Source organism: Leptodactylus fuscus, chromosome 2, assembly GCF_031893055.1.
Source record: "Leptodactylus fuscus isolate aLepFus1 chromosome 2, aLepFus1.hap2, whole genome shotgun sequence".
NCBI lineage: Eukaryota > Metazoa > Chordata > Amphibia > Anura > Leptodactylidae > Leptodactylus > Leptodactylus fuscus.
This window is the reverse complement of record NC_134266.1, coordinates 46815055-46831490: the sequence shown is the minus strand read 5'-3', so window position 1 is coordinate 46831490 and position 16436 is coordinate 46815055. Positions and strand designations below refer to the sequence as shown.

Genomic DNA, 16436 nt, shown 5'->3' with positions numbered 1-16436 from the left:
GATGTCCCATACCAATCAGGAATGAATATGAAAACTTATATTGTTGTTATATCACTTCTTTTCTCTGCTACTATTATTATTATTATTATTGTTTATTTATATAGCACCATTAATTCCATGGTGCTTTACATTTGGGGGTTACATATAGTACACAAAATATACAGGTAGATATAATACTAACAGTGACCGACTATAACCCCACGTTGTTTTAATAAAAGTGCAGCAGTATTTCCTTCTTGGATCAGAGAGGAACTAATACCAAAATAGTGTGTCTGGTGTCATATCCTTACTGCTGGCACTCAGCCTAATTAATTAGGACGACGATATCAACCCATCCTCCTCCATGCAAAAAAAAAAGCTATAGCATACTTTGCAGGCTTTTCTATGTCCCTTCATGCTGCAGAATTTCACTGCGGCTTTTACCCTTTCCAGTTTAACCCCTTCCTGCTGCAGCCCTATTTTGATTTTTGTTACCCTATGAATTTCGGTGCAAAAACTGCACCACTTTGCTCCTTTATGCGTGGTGTAAAATCAGCAGTAGACTCTTCCTGTATTTGACGTACCCTTGAAGGGAGTCTATCATTAGAAAAACACTTTTTTTTAACTAATGGCATTCTTCTCCCCGCCGTTTCTGATAAAGTCCATTTCTTATGTTATGCTAACTATGCTCACGGAGTATCAGGGGCGTTCCCCTGTGCTCCGAGCACCCCCGTGTCATTACTTTCCACCGCCGCTTGGCTTTTAGTGTTCACTCCCCTCTTCCTCTTCTCTGCATCTTCTGCCTATCGCAGGCATCGGATACAGCGCTGTAACAGACCATCGGAAAATGGCGGCCCAGGCAGAGCAGACTGAGCCCTGACATTGTCCACGTCTGATTCCACAGTCTCAGTCATATCGCTTGTCGGCTCCTTTGTGACACCACCCACCTCACAATACAGAACCTATTTACCATTTTAGGAACCAAAAGTCAAAAGCGAAAATCAAAAAATGCCTGTGGTGGGAAAGGGTTAAGAAGTCTTTACTACAAAGGACGTGTCAGGTCCTTTTTTAAGAAAATAGATCCCTTTATATTGTCTATAGTTGTTATGCTTTCAATTTATATAAGACACCTTTTATGTTGCAGCTCACCCACAGATATGACGCTTTGTTATCCCGCGTTATGTAATATGTAATTTACTGTAATCTGTTGTTTGTCTCTTTGTCTGTCTGTGAGTAGGAAACGTTAAGCTAGTGGTAGAGAAAAGAGATATCTTAAATATAGGGTACTCCAAAAGAGTGCTCAGAGCAGGGTCAGCGGAGTGCAAGAAGAAAGTACAGACTACGGTGCTGGGCTAGAGAGTCGCCGCCATGTATCAGATATAATGTGTAAATAATTCACAACCCACGCTTGTTTATTGGACGGATGAACAAGCCGTTTAGTACTTTACCGCCACATTAAACGAAGTCTCTGGACCGTCTGCTATTGTTCTCTGATGGAACATTCAATTTACCGCGGTAATAGGTGCTCGGAGACTGCGACTCTTATATACAATCTCAGGCGCAAAAACCATTAACTCCAAATACTAAAAACGTCCAATCCTAAAACCTGATAGGTAAAGTCTCTTGAGTGTGATGGTAATACTAACACCGAGTCAAAAGGAATAGAAGTAAGTCTTTAGAGGATTTGGAAAGAAGAAATTACAGATAATGAGGTCCAGTTTTATTGTCATCCAGCACGCTCACTGATCGTGCCAATGTGTTTATGGATACGCCAGTCATCTGATTTAGGGGTAATACAGATCAACTGTTCCAGACAGAAGCTGCTGCAATGGACGGGGGAGTGCGTGTATAAGTAATAGGAGTGACAGCAGACTGGTGAACTGCACAGCGCCTCTCCTTCAATAGGAACAACCTGAGGGAAGATATAAAGAAATACACAGTCCAGTCATATTAATGTGACCACCGCCTACTTTTGATGTCAACGTTAAATAACCAATCGCAGAAGGCACATGTCATCAGCCATCTGGGTGCACTCATCATTGTGGAAGGCACGATGGAGCAACACAAGTATGCATCTATCCTTGCGGACCATTTTCACCCCTACATGCGAATTGTTTTTCGTCAGGATGATGGCATCTACCAGCAGGACAATGCGACGTGTCATAAAGCTCGCAGTGTACATGCGTGGTTCGAGGGGCACCAGGATGAGTTTACCGTAATCCCATCACCAGCAAATTCCCCGGACTTGAACCCAATCGAGAATCTGTGGGAACACCTCGATGGGGTTGTCCACGCCATGGATGCTCAACCTCGTAATCGCTCTGCCAAAGATGGTTATTCTGTTTTTTTTTTGTTGTTTTTTTTTTTATGTAGATTGTGAGCGCACATAGGGCTCACAATGTACATTTTTTCCCTATCAGTATGTCTTTGGAGTATGGGATGGAAGTCCATGCAAACACAGGGAGAACATACAAACTCCTTGCAGATGTTTTTTTGCCATTGGCAGGATTTGAACCGAGGACTCCAGGGCTGCAGTGCTAACCACTGAGCCACCGTGTGGCCCCGTTATTCTGGATTTTGATAGGTGGTCACGTTAATGTGACTGGACTGTGTAGAAGCTGTGTAGAACACAAAAAACAAAAAATCAGTACCTGAAAGAACGGAGGATAATAGTGGTAAAACATTGGATTTAGAGCTTCTCTTCCCTGGAAGTCTGGAATCCTGCTCCCTGTCACTTCCACCGACCAGATTCAGGAATTCTAATCCAATGAAATCAACTATGGCAACATCTAACTCCAATAGAGAAGGGTCCTGTGTCTCCCCCCCCCTCCTCCCCCAAACCAATGTTTCCAATGATAATTCCCTTGTTTATTTCAACTCTACAATACGCCTTTGCCTTTAGCTCAAATTGAAAAAGCAGTTACTTTGCCAGATTCACCATCCATATTAAATAGCTCTGTGCCTTTTTTTAGGGATACCTCCAGGATTCACAACTGCGAGTACAATTCACTTAAAAGTAGACCTCCTTTATACCAGAATCTCAGACCAACCATGTATACACCCGAAACCTTTAATGACTTCACAGCCCATCTGAATGATAACGATTGGGGCTTGAACTTTTCTGGAAAAACAATTGTATGAGAGATCGAATATTTAGATCTCATTTTAGTAGAGACTGGAAATGAAATATCTATAAAAACACATCTTAAGCAAGTTGACTGTAATAGTCTACTTGACTTTCAAAGCATTCATTATCATAAGTAGGAATTAAATGTGCCATTCGGACAGTCTTAAAGAATCCGCAGAAACTGTTCTAAGAATTTAGATTTTCAGGACCAAATTGAAATATTAAAAAACAAATTTAAAGAAAAGAATTACCCACCACAAGTAATAAAGGACAAGATGAACCACTAACCCGAGTAGAATGTTTCCTAAACCTAAAGAACTGAACTTTAACAATGAACATAACTTCTTGACCACACACAATGGAGGACACAAAGAAATGCGCTCCATTCTCAGTAAACATTTGCCCATTCTTTTGAATGACCAACACTTAAAAGTAACATTTTCCAGAGTACCGACTATTACTTATAGGAGGGCAAGAACAGTAAAGAATATTCTAGTCCAAAAAGAAAACCAGATAAGACAATCGGTAACAGCAACCTTAACTAGGGGAGCATCAAATGCGGTCATAGCAGATGCAAGTGCCGCACTACGTCACTGAAATACCCAGCCGATCCACAGGGGAAACATTTTCCATTAAGACGTGTCTAGATTACTCATCCTCGTACATTATCGTATTGGAATGCCCTTGTGGCTTACAATATGTGGGACACACACGACTGAGTTATTAAACATCGGTCAAATGCTAATAATGGATACCTATAGCATAGTGTCTCAAGACATGTTGCAACAGATCACAAAGACTTTAAGGGTTTCCCCACCACCCCTGTAGACTAGATCTATTCTGTCTTCACTGTGAGAATATCGATCTACAGTCCTATGAAAAAGTTTGGGCACCCCTATTAATCTTAATCATTTTTAGTTCTAAATATTTTGGTGTTTATAACAGCCATTTCAGTTTGATATATCTAATAACTGATGGACACAGTAATATTTCAGGATTGAAATGAGGTTTATTGTACTAACAGAAAATGTGCAATATGCATTAAACCAAAATTTGACCGGTGCAAAAGTATGGGCACCTCAACAGAAAAGTGACATTAATATTTAGTAGATCCTCCTTTTGCAAAGATAACAGCCTCTAGTCGCTTCCTGTAGCTTTTAATCAGTTCCTGGATCCTGGATAAAGGTATTTTGGACAAACAATTCAAGTTCAGTTAAGTTAGATGGTCGCCGAGCATGGACAGCCCGCTTCAAATCATCCCACAGATGTTCAATGATATTCAGGTCTGGGGACTGGGATGGCCATTCCAGAACATTGTAATTGTTCCTCTGCATGAATGCCTGAGGATTTGGAGCGGTGTTTTGGATCATTGTCTTGCTGAAATATCCATCCCCGGCGTAACTTCAACTTCGTCACTGATTCTTGAACGTTATTCTCAAGAATCTGCTGATACTGAGTGGAATCCATGCGACTCTCAACTTTAACAAGATTCCCGATGCCGGCATTGGCCACACAGCCCCAAAGCATGATGGAACCTCCACCAAATTTTACAGTGGGTAGCATGTGTTTTTCTTGGAATGCTGTTTCTTTTTGGACGCCATGCATAACGCCTTTTTTTATAACCAAACAACTCAATTTTTGTTTCCAAAATGAAGCTGCCTTGTCCAAATGTGCTTTTTCATACCTCAGGCAACTCTATTTGTGGCGTACGTGCAGAAACGGCTTCTTTCTCATCACTCTCCCATACAGCTTCTATTTGTGCAAAGTGCACTGTATTGTTACCGATGCACAGTGACACCATCTGCAGCAAGATGATGCTGCAGCTCTTTGGAGGTGGTCTGTGGATTGTCCTTGACTGTTCTCACCATTCTTCTTCTCTGCCTTTCTGATATTTTTCTTGGCCTGCCACTTCTGGGCTTAACAAGAACTGTCCCTGTGGTCTTCCATTTCCTTACTATGTTCCTCACAGTGGAAACTGACAAGTTAAATCTATGAGACAACTTTTTGTATCCTTCCCCTGAACAACTATGTTGAACAATCTTTGTTTTCAGATCATTTGAGAGTTGTTTTGAGTAGCCCATGATGCCACTCTTCAGAGGAGATTCAAATAGGAGATCAACTTGCAATTGGCCACCTTAAATACCTTTTCTTATGATTGGATACATCTGGCTATGAAGTTCAAAGCTCACTGAGGTTACAAAACCAATTTTGTGCTTCAGTAAGTCAGTAAAAAGTAGTTAGGGGAATTCAAATCAATAAAATGATAAGGGTGCCCATACTTTTGCACCGGTCAAATTTTGGTTTAATGCATATTGCACATTTTCTGTTAGTACAATAAACCTCATTTCAATCCTGAAATATTACTGTGTCCATCAGTTATTAGATATATCAAACTGAAATGGCTGTTGCAAACACCAAAATATTTAGAACAAAAAATGATTAAGATTAATAGGGGTGCCCAAACTTTTTCATAGGACTGTATCTTATGCCGTATATATATATATATATATATATATATATATATATATATATATATATATATATATGCTGCATAAGATATATTCTCACAGTGAAGCCATAGCCAAAAATATCAGCAACATATGTAGTTATTGTCACACATGCACACTCAGCCCAGCATGCAATCTGTATGGAAGGAGGACATGAGGAATAGATATTGGTTAATCAAGAGTTTGGTCTATAGGTATTAAAGGTGTACTGACTCCATACTAGTGAGAAATATAATTAAAATTTAAGCGATAGCAGGGAAGTTTCCATCATTCTCTGTCAGAAGAATACAAGCTGTAGTTAGATCCATACGGCGGAAGATACAAGCATTGCTGAGGTACCTACATAAAGGTGAATAGTATCAGGATTTATTCCCAGTGAGGGCTGTACTGTGGTATAAGTGACTTGTGCCTGACTATAATACATCATGATAATAACTTAAATCTTTTGTTTAGCCCACAGCTACAGGAGAGCAAAAGACCAAACCAACACAGAACAGCGTCCGAGCACTAAGGGGTCTGGGATTATCTCCAGACTTGGTAAGTCCTGTAAATCCTCTATCGTTTTAGAGAGAGACTGGTTGATTGGGTGGTGGGAAAAGGGCTAAATGGTGGTGAAATGTATCAAATATTCACCTATAAACTACAAGATCTTCTAGACATCTGTAACTCCAATGCAACTTCCAACACATGTGTTTTTCTTAACACTAGCTTCACACTAGTGTTTTAGAGCCCGACAAAGACCCTGCCTGCTTAAAAAGCGGTTATCTGCAGAAACCAGTGGACCCCATTTTTTTCCGTCAATGGCCAACCTGTGTGTTCATCTTTATTTGCTTAAATTTGGTTAAATGATCACTAACTTTTCAGACAACTTAGTCTCATTTCTTAGAGAATGTGATTCTGGACCAAAATGTAATGCACTTTAATTAAAAATATGCTCAAGGAAAAAAAGAGACCGCGCCGAGCTGCATGGTGAAGTACTTCAAGGTAAAGAATACTCAGATAATAGTAGATCAATGACGTTGAGTTGTGAAAAATTCACAACTACTTGAAGTGCAGTAGAGCCCAAAGGCATTGAGATCAATACCAGGACAATGGTGATTCCTGTTGGATTCTTCCATTGTCCTTGTACTTAATTAAAAATGTGGGTGCTTTCTTCCTGAAAAATCTCTGTAAGGTTCCTGCTGTAAGTGTCTGGCTTTTAGCTAATTTGCAGTTCACTTCTTTGTTACCCGGAAAGTCCCTCCATAGATACGTTAGATAAGCAAGACGTCTGGAGGGGTAATTTCTGTTCTATCTTCACACAGTGAATAGAGAGGGGAGGGGATGATTCTTCTTACATCCTACACAAACCTGTCTGTGTGCGAAGGACTGAAAATTTTGTGAATATCACAGCTTACAATGTACAGTACTCTATTTCCTCATAAAACTAATTCAATAATATATTTCACTATGCAAGCAGGACAAGCTGTAATTCACAGCACAACCAACCATTGGGTGAAGGAACTCAGCAGTGTTTATCCCTGTAACTGGAGAATGAGATTTGTGAGGTTGCTCAGCATGTGTATGTATATGGTTAAGTGGACAAATGGGGGGCTCTGACTGTTAACATTCATTCTTGACAGATTGTGTGTAGAAGTACCAAACCCATTGAGATGGCCGTGAAACAGAAGATTTCAATGTTCTGTCATGTGGAGCCAGAACAGGTCAGTTATTTATTTAATACTTGTCTGACAATAAGAATAAATCTTCTCAAAGTTGTGTAAGTTCCCTTCAGGTTCACTGCTGTCCTCTCAAATGTCAAAAACATATTGGTAGGTTAAAGGGGTTATCCGGGGAATAATAAAGCACGTATAGGCATGTCCTCCAAAGCCCTGAAGTTGAATTTTCAGAAGGCAGCTGGGGAGGCCAGAACTCTCGTTACTCTGCCTCCCTTTCTGGAACTCGGACTTTCGGTCACATGACCAACTCCACTCTACTCCATGGACCTGTGGCTGGAGTAGACGGGAGTCGGTGAGGTTAGTAAGAACTGGAGCAGATACATTGTAAGCAGCGCTCATACAATTCTAGCACATCCCTGCAAAGGTAACCATCGGGGCTTCGGGGGATCATAACTATGTATTATTAAGTAGTATTGGTAAGCTTTTTTTTTTTTTTTTGTTGTTGTTGTCCCCTAGATAACCCCTAGATTATGAGCCCCACTGTTGACAGGGACTAATGTGAATGTTGACAATTTCTATACCTTGCTTCATAACATGTAGCCACTATACAATTAGGTCCAGAAATATTTGGACAGTGACACAGGTTTTGGCATTTTAGCTATTTACGAAATTATATAACTATCTTGCATATAATCAATACGGGCTTAAAGTGCAGACTCTCTGCTTTAATTTAAGGGTATTCACATTCTAATTGGAGGAACGGTTTAGGTCTAACAGCTCTGTAACCTGTAGCTGCCTATATTTTCTAGGGACCAAAAGTAATTGGACAGTATTCTCAAAAGCTTCTTAATGCACTACATGGGCTATTCCCTTGTTAATTAATTAATTAATTAATCAATCAATTAACAAGGTCTGGAGTTGATTCCATGTGTAACATTTGCATTTGGAAGCTGTTGCTGCGAACCCACCACATGAGGTCAAAGAGCTCTCAGTGGAAGTAAAACAGACCATCATTAGGCTGAAAGAAATGAAATCCATCAGAGAGATAGAAGCAATGTTCGGAGTGGCCAAATCAACAGTTTGGTACATTCTGGTAAAAAATAGCGCACTGGTGAGCTCGGGAACTCAAAAAGGTCTTGACGTCCACCGAAGACTACAGTGTTAGATGATTGTAAAATCCTTTGCAAGATGAAGTAAAACCTCTTAACTTCCACCTAAGTGAAGAACACTCTCCAGGAAGTAGGCGTATCAGCATCTAAGGGTTGGTTCACACTAGCGCTTGTATTCTGTTCGGAAGGAGTCTGCATGGACAACCCCTGGCTGGAATACAATCACAATTGGAAGCGATGTGCTGTCAAAGCACATGGACCCCATATTAGAAGATAGTATGGAGAAGGCTTGGAATGGCTCATGATCCAAAGAACACCACATCTTTAGTAAAACATGGTGGAGGCGGTGTGCTGACATGGTCATGCATGGCTTCCAATGGCACTGAGTCACTAGTGTTTATTGGTGATGTGACACAGGAGTCAAGTAGCCAGTGAATTCTGAATCGTACAGTGATAGACTTTGTACTCCGATTCAACTAAATGCAGCAAAGTTCATTGGACAGGCAAAAAAATGTAATATTCTGCAATAGCTGAGTCAGTCACTAGGTTTCAACCCGATCGAGCATGAATTTCACTTGCTTAAAACAAAACTATGGCAGAAAGACCCACAAACAAGCAAAAACTGACAACTACAGTAAAGGCCTGGCAAAGCACCACAAAAGAGGAACCCAGCGTTTGGTGATATCCATAGGTTCCAGACTACAGGCAGTCATTGCCCGCAAAGGATTCTCTACAATATATTAAAAATGAACATTTCATTTATGGGAATGTTAATTTGTCTTATTACTTTTGAGCCCCAGAATAGGGAGGCTTTGTAGAAAAATGGTTGCAACTCCTAAATGTTACACAGGATATTTTTGTTCAACCCCTTGTATTAAACCTGAAAGTCTGCACTTCAATTGTACCTGTATCTCAGTTGTTTCATTACAAATCCAATGTGGTGACAGCAGAGGCCGAGTCATGAAGATGGTGTCGCTGTCCAAATATTTCTAGACCTAACTGTATATGCAACAGGTAATGAAAAGTCTGGCTGTCAATATCTATGTGTAGAGTAATAACATTATACACTGAAATCATTTGCCACTTCCAGTATAGTAGCACAAAAATCACTTTCACTCCCCATTCTGCTGCTATAAAACCCACAGTATGACTTCAGGTATTGCTGCGGGTTTTACCTACAGATTTCATGCTTTGCAGCAGAGGTTGAAAGCTATTGGGGACTGTGGAATCAGAGTATTTGCTGTGTGTGGCCTTAACCTAAAGGTTTTTTTCTGCCTTGAACATGGATGGCACGTTGATTGAAATACCATCAATGGTAGATCCGTAATCTGTATACCACTGAATTGGTTAAAGTGGCGTAACAAAGCAGGGCAAGATATACTCACCTTTACTCATACCCACCACTCCTGTCCTGATGCTCCCTCCACTCGTCTCTGCTTCCTGGTCCCTCCCAACACACCGAGAATGTCATTCAGTCACTGGCAGAGACGAGTAAGGCTCCGTTCACATCTGCGCCGGAGTTTCTATTGGAGACTCTGTTGCAGAATCTACCTGAAAGTTTAGGAAAAGAGAACGGTTTCAATTTTAAAGCCATGGACTACCAATGGAACCCATTAAAGTCCATTGAAGGACTCCATTTGTTACTGCTATAGTGTAAACCTAGCATAACCACAGTAGGGGTAAGTATGACAACTTTTCTTGTGGTACTCTAGGCCTATAAAAAAAAAAAAAAAAAAAAAATCTACCAGACCACCCCTTTACTATTTATGGTGGTAAGATCTTTTTAGGCTGAGGCCCCATGTTGCAGTTTTTTGAGCCAAAGCCCACAGTGGATTGAGCAGAAAGTAGATGTACTGTATAAGAACTTCCTATATATTTTCTGTTCGTTTTGCAGACATTCTTGTCTTTGGCTCTAAAAAATGCAGCAAAATCTGCAGTGAAAAAAGCTGCGTCTCTGCAATGTGGGGCCTTAGCCTTAAAGAGTTTAGTAGGATATTTGCAAGAAGACAATCCCTTTAGTCTTAGAGTTTATGCCAATGAATTGACATCTCCAAAGAGCTGAAAGTATTACTTACTTTATTACATTCCTGTCCTGTCTATACGAGCATCCAATTTAAAGGGATTCAAACATTAGAATCTCGTTTTTAGCTAAACCCACGTTGGAATAGCCTTAAGAAAGGCTATTCTTCCCCTACCTTTAGATGTCTTCTCCGCGTCGCCGTACCTTAGATATCCCAGTTTTCGTCCATATGATAATTAGTTTTCTCGCAGCACTGGGGGCGTCCAGCGCCGCCTTCTTCTTGTTCACCACCTCCACCTCCTCTTCCTTGTCCCATCACATCTTCTTCAAAAAGTCTCAACTGCATGTGTCTGTTGCCATTTTCCTGTGGCCGAATGGGAGAGGCCACGTGAAAATGGCCGACAGACATGCGCAGTCGGCCATTTTTCCTGTGGCTGAAGAGGAAAGAAGAGGTGGAAGCGGCGAACAGAAGAAGGCAGCACTGGATAGTTTTCTCGCAGCACATGGGACGCCCCCAGTGCCGTGAGAAAACTAATTAGCATATGGACGAAAACCTGGTTATCTGAGGAATGGTGGTGCAGAGAAGACATCTAAAGGTAGGGGAAGAATACTCTCTCTTAGGCAAAGGCCCCACGGTGTGGAAACGCAGATTTTTTTTGTTGCAGGTTTTGCTGCGCTTTTTTGAGCCAAAGCCAAGAATGGCTACAGAGGGAATGGGAAATATATAGGAAGTTCTTATACTTCTCCGTTCTGTTTAGTCCGCTCCTGACTTTGGCTCAAAAAACTGCAACAAAATCTGCAACAAAAGAAGCTGCGTTTCCGCATCGTGGAGCCTGAGCCTTAAGGTTATTCCGACGTGGTTTTAGCTAAAAACAGAATTCTAATTATTGAATCTCTAATGGTTTGAGGCGACCAACCATATGGCTGTATTTTAATTCAACATTCTTTATTGATTTTCAAAATAAGGGGGTGGGTGGAGGGGATACAGAACATATGGCTGCATTTTATACCTTTTTATACCTTTAGTATAAACTTTTTTTTTTTGTTGTTGTTTTTTTTTAATGTAAATTGTGAGCCCCATATAGGGATCACAAAGTACATTTTTTTTTTACCTATCAGTATGTCTGTGTAGAATGGGAGGAAATCCACGCAAACTCGGGGAGACCATACAAACTCCTTGCAGATGATGTTCCAGGCAGGATTCGAACCCAGGACTCCAGCACTGCAAGGCTGCAGTGCTAACCTCTGAGCCACCATATTGCTCCAAACTTAGGTTTTTTTTTTCTAATTAACTTTATAAATTCAGCAAAGTCTTGACAAAAGCCTCACAATTTCATTTAGTATTTTATGTAGCATGTCATTAACTGGCGCGCAAAAACACATTAACTGAATCGTGCAATAAATAGCTGCCTGGCTCAATTATTGCTCTCCTGAATATCAGTCTGGCTGACGGTTCGTGCCAAGTCTGTAGGAATAATGTTGAGCATTGTGCTTCTGCAAAAAAAAAAAAAAAAAAAAAAGCTTTTTTTTATTTTTTTTTGTCCTGTTTTGCTGTCGAATTGATGGAGTTTGTCTATAGCTTTCTCTCCATTTGTTGCCCGCTACATAAGAAGATTTTTGTCTTCAGCATGTAGTGCGATTGTGCCATGGGACAGCGCAGACTGTAAGAACTCAGTCTCTCCTCAGCTATTGTATGCAGTATGCAAGGGATTGCTGCTCGGGTCAGGTTGCAAATGTTTTCTCTGGAATTTGAAAGCAAAAAAAAAAGTGAAACTATTGATTCTTAAACTTATTTTTTGCTTCCATGAGTGTTTTCTTACAAAGAATAAAGATTTATTTATTTTTAATAGAAAAATTACTTTCCTTCTCCATTTTGTCAGGCTCCAGTTCCCTTTACTAGAGATAAATGTTCCCTCTTAAATATAATTTTTCACAGTTTAGGTTTAAGCAGGCTTACATTTTTTTTAATGATTAATATACTACAATATTAATATTTAACAAAAGTGTAACTAAAGTTAGATTTTTTTTTTTTTAATAAATCCATGCTGCAGGTGAAGATGAACTTTAGAATATACTTTCGAAAAGAAAAGTTCCTGTTTTTCCAATTATTTGGCTCCTTCTGCTACTGATCAAATCTGTACAATAGACGTCTAAGGGGAGTTGGAAGAAGCGGAGAGCTCCTCAAAGCAGAGAGACATCTGCCCTATAGAGAGACATTTCTCTTTTCGCAACACTGCTGGATTATCAGGAATTTGTATCCAGCTTTCTCCTTAGGGTTGGTTCACACTAGTGCTTGTATTCCGTCCGCATGGAGACCCCGCTGGACGGAATGCAATCGCAATTGCAAGCGATGTGCTTGCAAAACACATGGAGCCCATAGACTATAATGGGATCCATGTGCTTGCCGCGCACTGCCCGCACGAATGAATTGTGTGGGCAGTGCGCGGCAAGCACACGGAGCCCATTATAATCTATGGGCTCCGTGTGCTTAACTGCACAGCGCTTGCATTAGCGTTGGTATTCCGTTCAGGGGGAGGGGGGTCTCCATGTGGACTCCTTGCGGATGGAATACAAGCGCTAGTGTGAACCAACCCCAAACACTAGTGCACCCGGGGTGTGGCTGCTTCTACCTGAAGGCTTGTTTACGTATGTGGTTCCCACACATTGGGACAGGCAGTTTTTATGTAAGGGGGTGGCATAAATTGTCGACTGAAGAAGATAATGCTGATAAGTGACGATAAGTGACATCACCTTTCCTCTTCCCTGGGAGCAGTGAACAACTAATTTGCATATGGATTAAAAGTAGGGCTGTGGGATTGTGACCTAAATCAGTTGGGCCTTTTACCTAGATACGATTATGAATGGCGATTATTTAGGCCATGCCCCTTTTAAAAACCGCATCCTTTTTGAAGTAGGAGTATGTGTCAGGCAAACCTCATGAGATTTGCCTTGCGAAATTCACTTGGCAGTTTTGTTCGGATTGAACATATCTGAACCAGGGCTACTTTATTATACTCTGGGGTCTCTTTTTAGGCCTATAGGAGGTAAAAAAAATTCATAATAAACAGTGGTACTGACCACCTAGCTCTACCTTTATATACCGTATATACTTGAGTACAAGCCGAATTTTTCAGCACAGATTTTGTGCTGAAAAAGCCCCCCTCGGCTTATATTCGAGTCATCCAAAAAAAAAAATTTTTTTTTTTTTTTTTTTTTTTAGGGGAGGAGGTCTATGTCCAGCAGCAATATCAATGTATAAAATCTCCCATAACATAGTGGGGAAAAAAAGAAGCTTTAAAAAAAAATTAAAAGTTCTAAATTCATCTTTCCTAGAATAAACACAAAAGTAGAAAATGACTGTGAAACACATACACATTAGGTTTCCCTGTGTCTGACAGTGCCCAGTCTACTGAATATAGGGGATCTGCAGTGCTCCTGTTCCGTTGGGAAGGGGTTAATAGGAGCACTGCAGATACCCAATATTCAGCCAGACTGATTTCCAAGTGGGGGGGGAAGCAGTCCTCAAGCTCAGGGAAGGGGCAGACAGATAGCCAAAACACCCCCTCCCGTTCCCCAGCACCCAGCATCTACTGCACCCAAAAACTCCGACCATCTTAATTTCTGAAATGTTCCAGTAGCTGCTGCATTTCCCCCCTCGGCTTATACTCGAGTCAATAAGTTTTCACAGTTTTTTTTGTGGTAAAATTAGGGGGGCCGGCTTATATTCGGGTCGGCTTATACTCGAGTATGTACGGTAAGTGATCTATTTTTATTATCTGCAAAAGCCTTTAGAATTTATTAACTGATTTGCATAAAAAATTAGATAATATATTGCTAATAATGTCTATAAATAATTAACCATATTCATCATCCTTTTACGTCATTGTTTGACAGATTTGCATCTGTCCAATATTTGAGATATTCCTTAAAAAGTGGTTGTGGCCTGCGGTAGTCAAATTCAGCTATTGCCGCTAATACAAAAATCTAATTTCTAGATGTAAAATCGCTCTGAACCCGACTCCTAAAAACCTCTTAAACCTCCTAAAAAGAGGAAGATTTATGAAGTCACCAGTCTCCATAATCCCTGTGCGGGTGGAGGGTTCACCTCATTTATGACAAAGTGCACCCCCCCCCCCACACACACACACATAAATAAGGCGCCTCCTCTGCTGGGTTATCCGATTGCAGCGGAAATATATATGCCAGTTCATAACTGGTGCAGATTTCCAACATCATTTATGCCAGCAAAGTGGCGAAGGCGGAATAGAATTTAAATAAAGTTGTAATTTTTTGGGGGGCGAAATCACACTTTATTGAGCAGCGCTCGTGTATTTTTGGCAAAATATTTTGTATGTTTGTACATTGTGCTGACTATACAGTCAGGGTCTCTTCTTGCAGTTTCCGTCCTGGTGTTTTATATGCATTGTGCGGTACATTGTGTCTGGCGGCCGCTTAACGTGAATACAGAATTCTCCATTTGCAGCCTGTGGTTTGCTACATAATCCTTTCTAATCTGTATAGAAGTGATGAGATGAGCAGTCCTACAGTCAATGAGCGCGGGCTTACTTCCATATTATAGTATCACGCTTCTCCTTCTATTCACTTCTCATAGCTCAGAATCCTACTTATCCCCTGTTCCCCAGAATACCGCTTTAAGCACATAGATTTGAGCTGCTTTCCGTGCAACTATTTACTCCATTTTCTGTTCATTTCTGATTTTAGTCCTGATTTTATCAATGGCTAGTTTCTGCATTAGTTGACTTAAAGAGCCCACATTACTTTATTAATGGGGGTTCCATATGAAAGCAAGTTATCTACTATCCATAGAATAGGGGATAACCTGTAGATTAATGAGGGTCCCCCCGCTGAGACCCCCACTGATTAGGTGAACGGGGGACTTTCGTACTCCACTCCATTCATTTCTGTGGGTAGGCCTAATATGTAAAACTATGCGCCAGACATTATATATAACCAAGTTATATATGGTGTAACGTTAGACTAGACCAAGTTATATATGGTGTAACGTTAGACTAGACAGTCTAAAAATATACCAGGTTTTCAAACGGCATTAGACACTTTGGAAAAGCTGGTTCAGTTCAAGACTGTCTAGTCTAAGTTTGCACTGTCTAAAAGTTAGGCCGGGTTCAGACAGGGTATTTTGGACTGGAATTTGAGGCGGAGGCCGCCTCAGGTTCTGGTCCAAAATACGGGTAGCCGTGACTGGATGCCGATGCAGTGCACTGGCATCCAATCGCGGTACTGACCATCTCCCATTGATTGCAATGGGAGCCATCTTTTTGGTCAGGATTTTGAGATGGATTTGGCCTCAAAATCCTGACCAAAATACCCCGTGTGAACTCACCCTAAGGAAGTATTTGTTTATCTGCCCCAATATCTCTAAGTTTCTTAGGAAAACCAGTCATTGATCTATAGAGAGCTACTTTCCAAAAGCTAGCACTAGAGCAAGTTTTCCTTTTTCTACCAATTGGGAACTTACGCTGGGTTCACACTAGTGTTCGAGTTTCCATCCTTTCGGTCTGTGGACCCCATAGACTATAATGGAGTCCGCTGGGTTGCTGACGATTTTATAAAGAAATTGTAGGAGAGAAAATTTGTCCTGGGAGTGCCCGAAAGCTAGTGTCAACCCAGCGTCATTTGCTTATTCCTCTATTTTTCCACAGCTGGACTTTGACTCCTGCTCTGACTCCTTCACAAAAGATGGGCAGCCATCAGTCAGAAGCAGTAAAAGTCATCTGATTTGTTCTGAATTCTTATGAAAGTATATATGTAACAAACTATACATCCAATTAATGATATAATATTAATAATTGTATTATTTTATTTGGAGTACATTTTTTCAGGGCGCAAAATAACGCGGTGTATACGCTCATAACTCCCATTGAAATCAATGGGATCTTTTTGAGCGCTCAAACTCTGACACGCAGTATACGTGCCAGATCACGCTACACGTTACATCGTGTGAACGCACCCTAATACTCCACAGCCCTGGGTAATACTCTGCTTCACTTTCCAGTC

At 40.8% G+C, this 16436-nt stretch overlaps 1 protein-coding gene across 2 annotated transcripts in view; it reads left to right on the top strand.

The window, feature by feature from the left end:
- The window catches only part of CTPS2 (CTP synthase 2), a 150837-nt gene that overhangs the window by 19693 nt on the left and 114708 nt on the right, over positions 1-16436 (top strand). For both annotated transcript variants that reach the window (XM_075263671.1, XM_075263670.1), the window contains 2 exons: positions 6067-6150; positions 7236-7316. In XM_075263671.1, coding sequence (XP_075119772.1) covers positions 6067-6150; positions 7236-7316 — 165 coding nt within the window. The remainder of the gene's footprint in view (positions 1-6066; positions 6151-7235; positions 7317-16436) is intronic.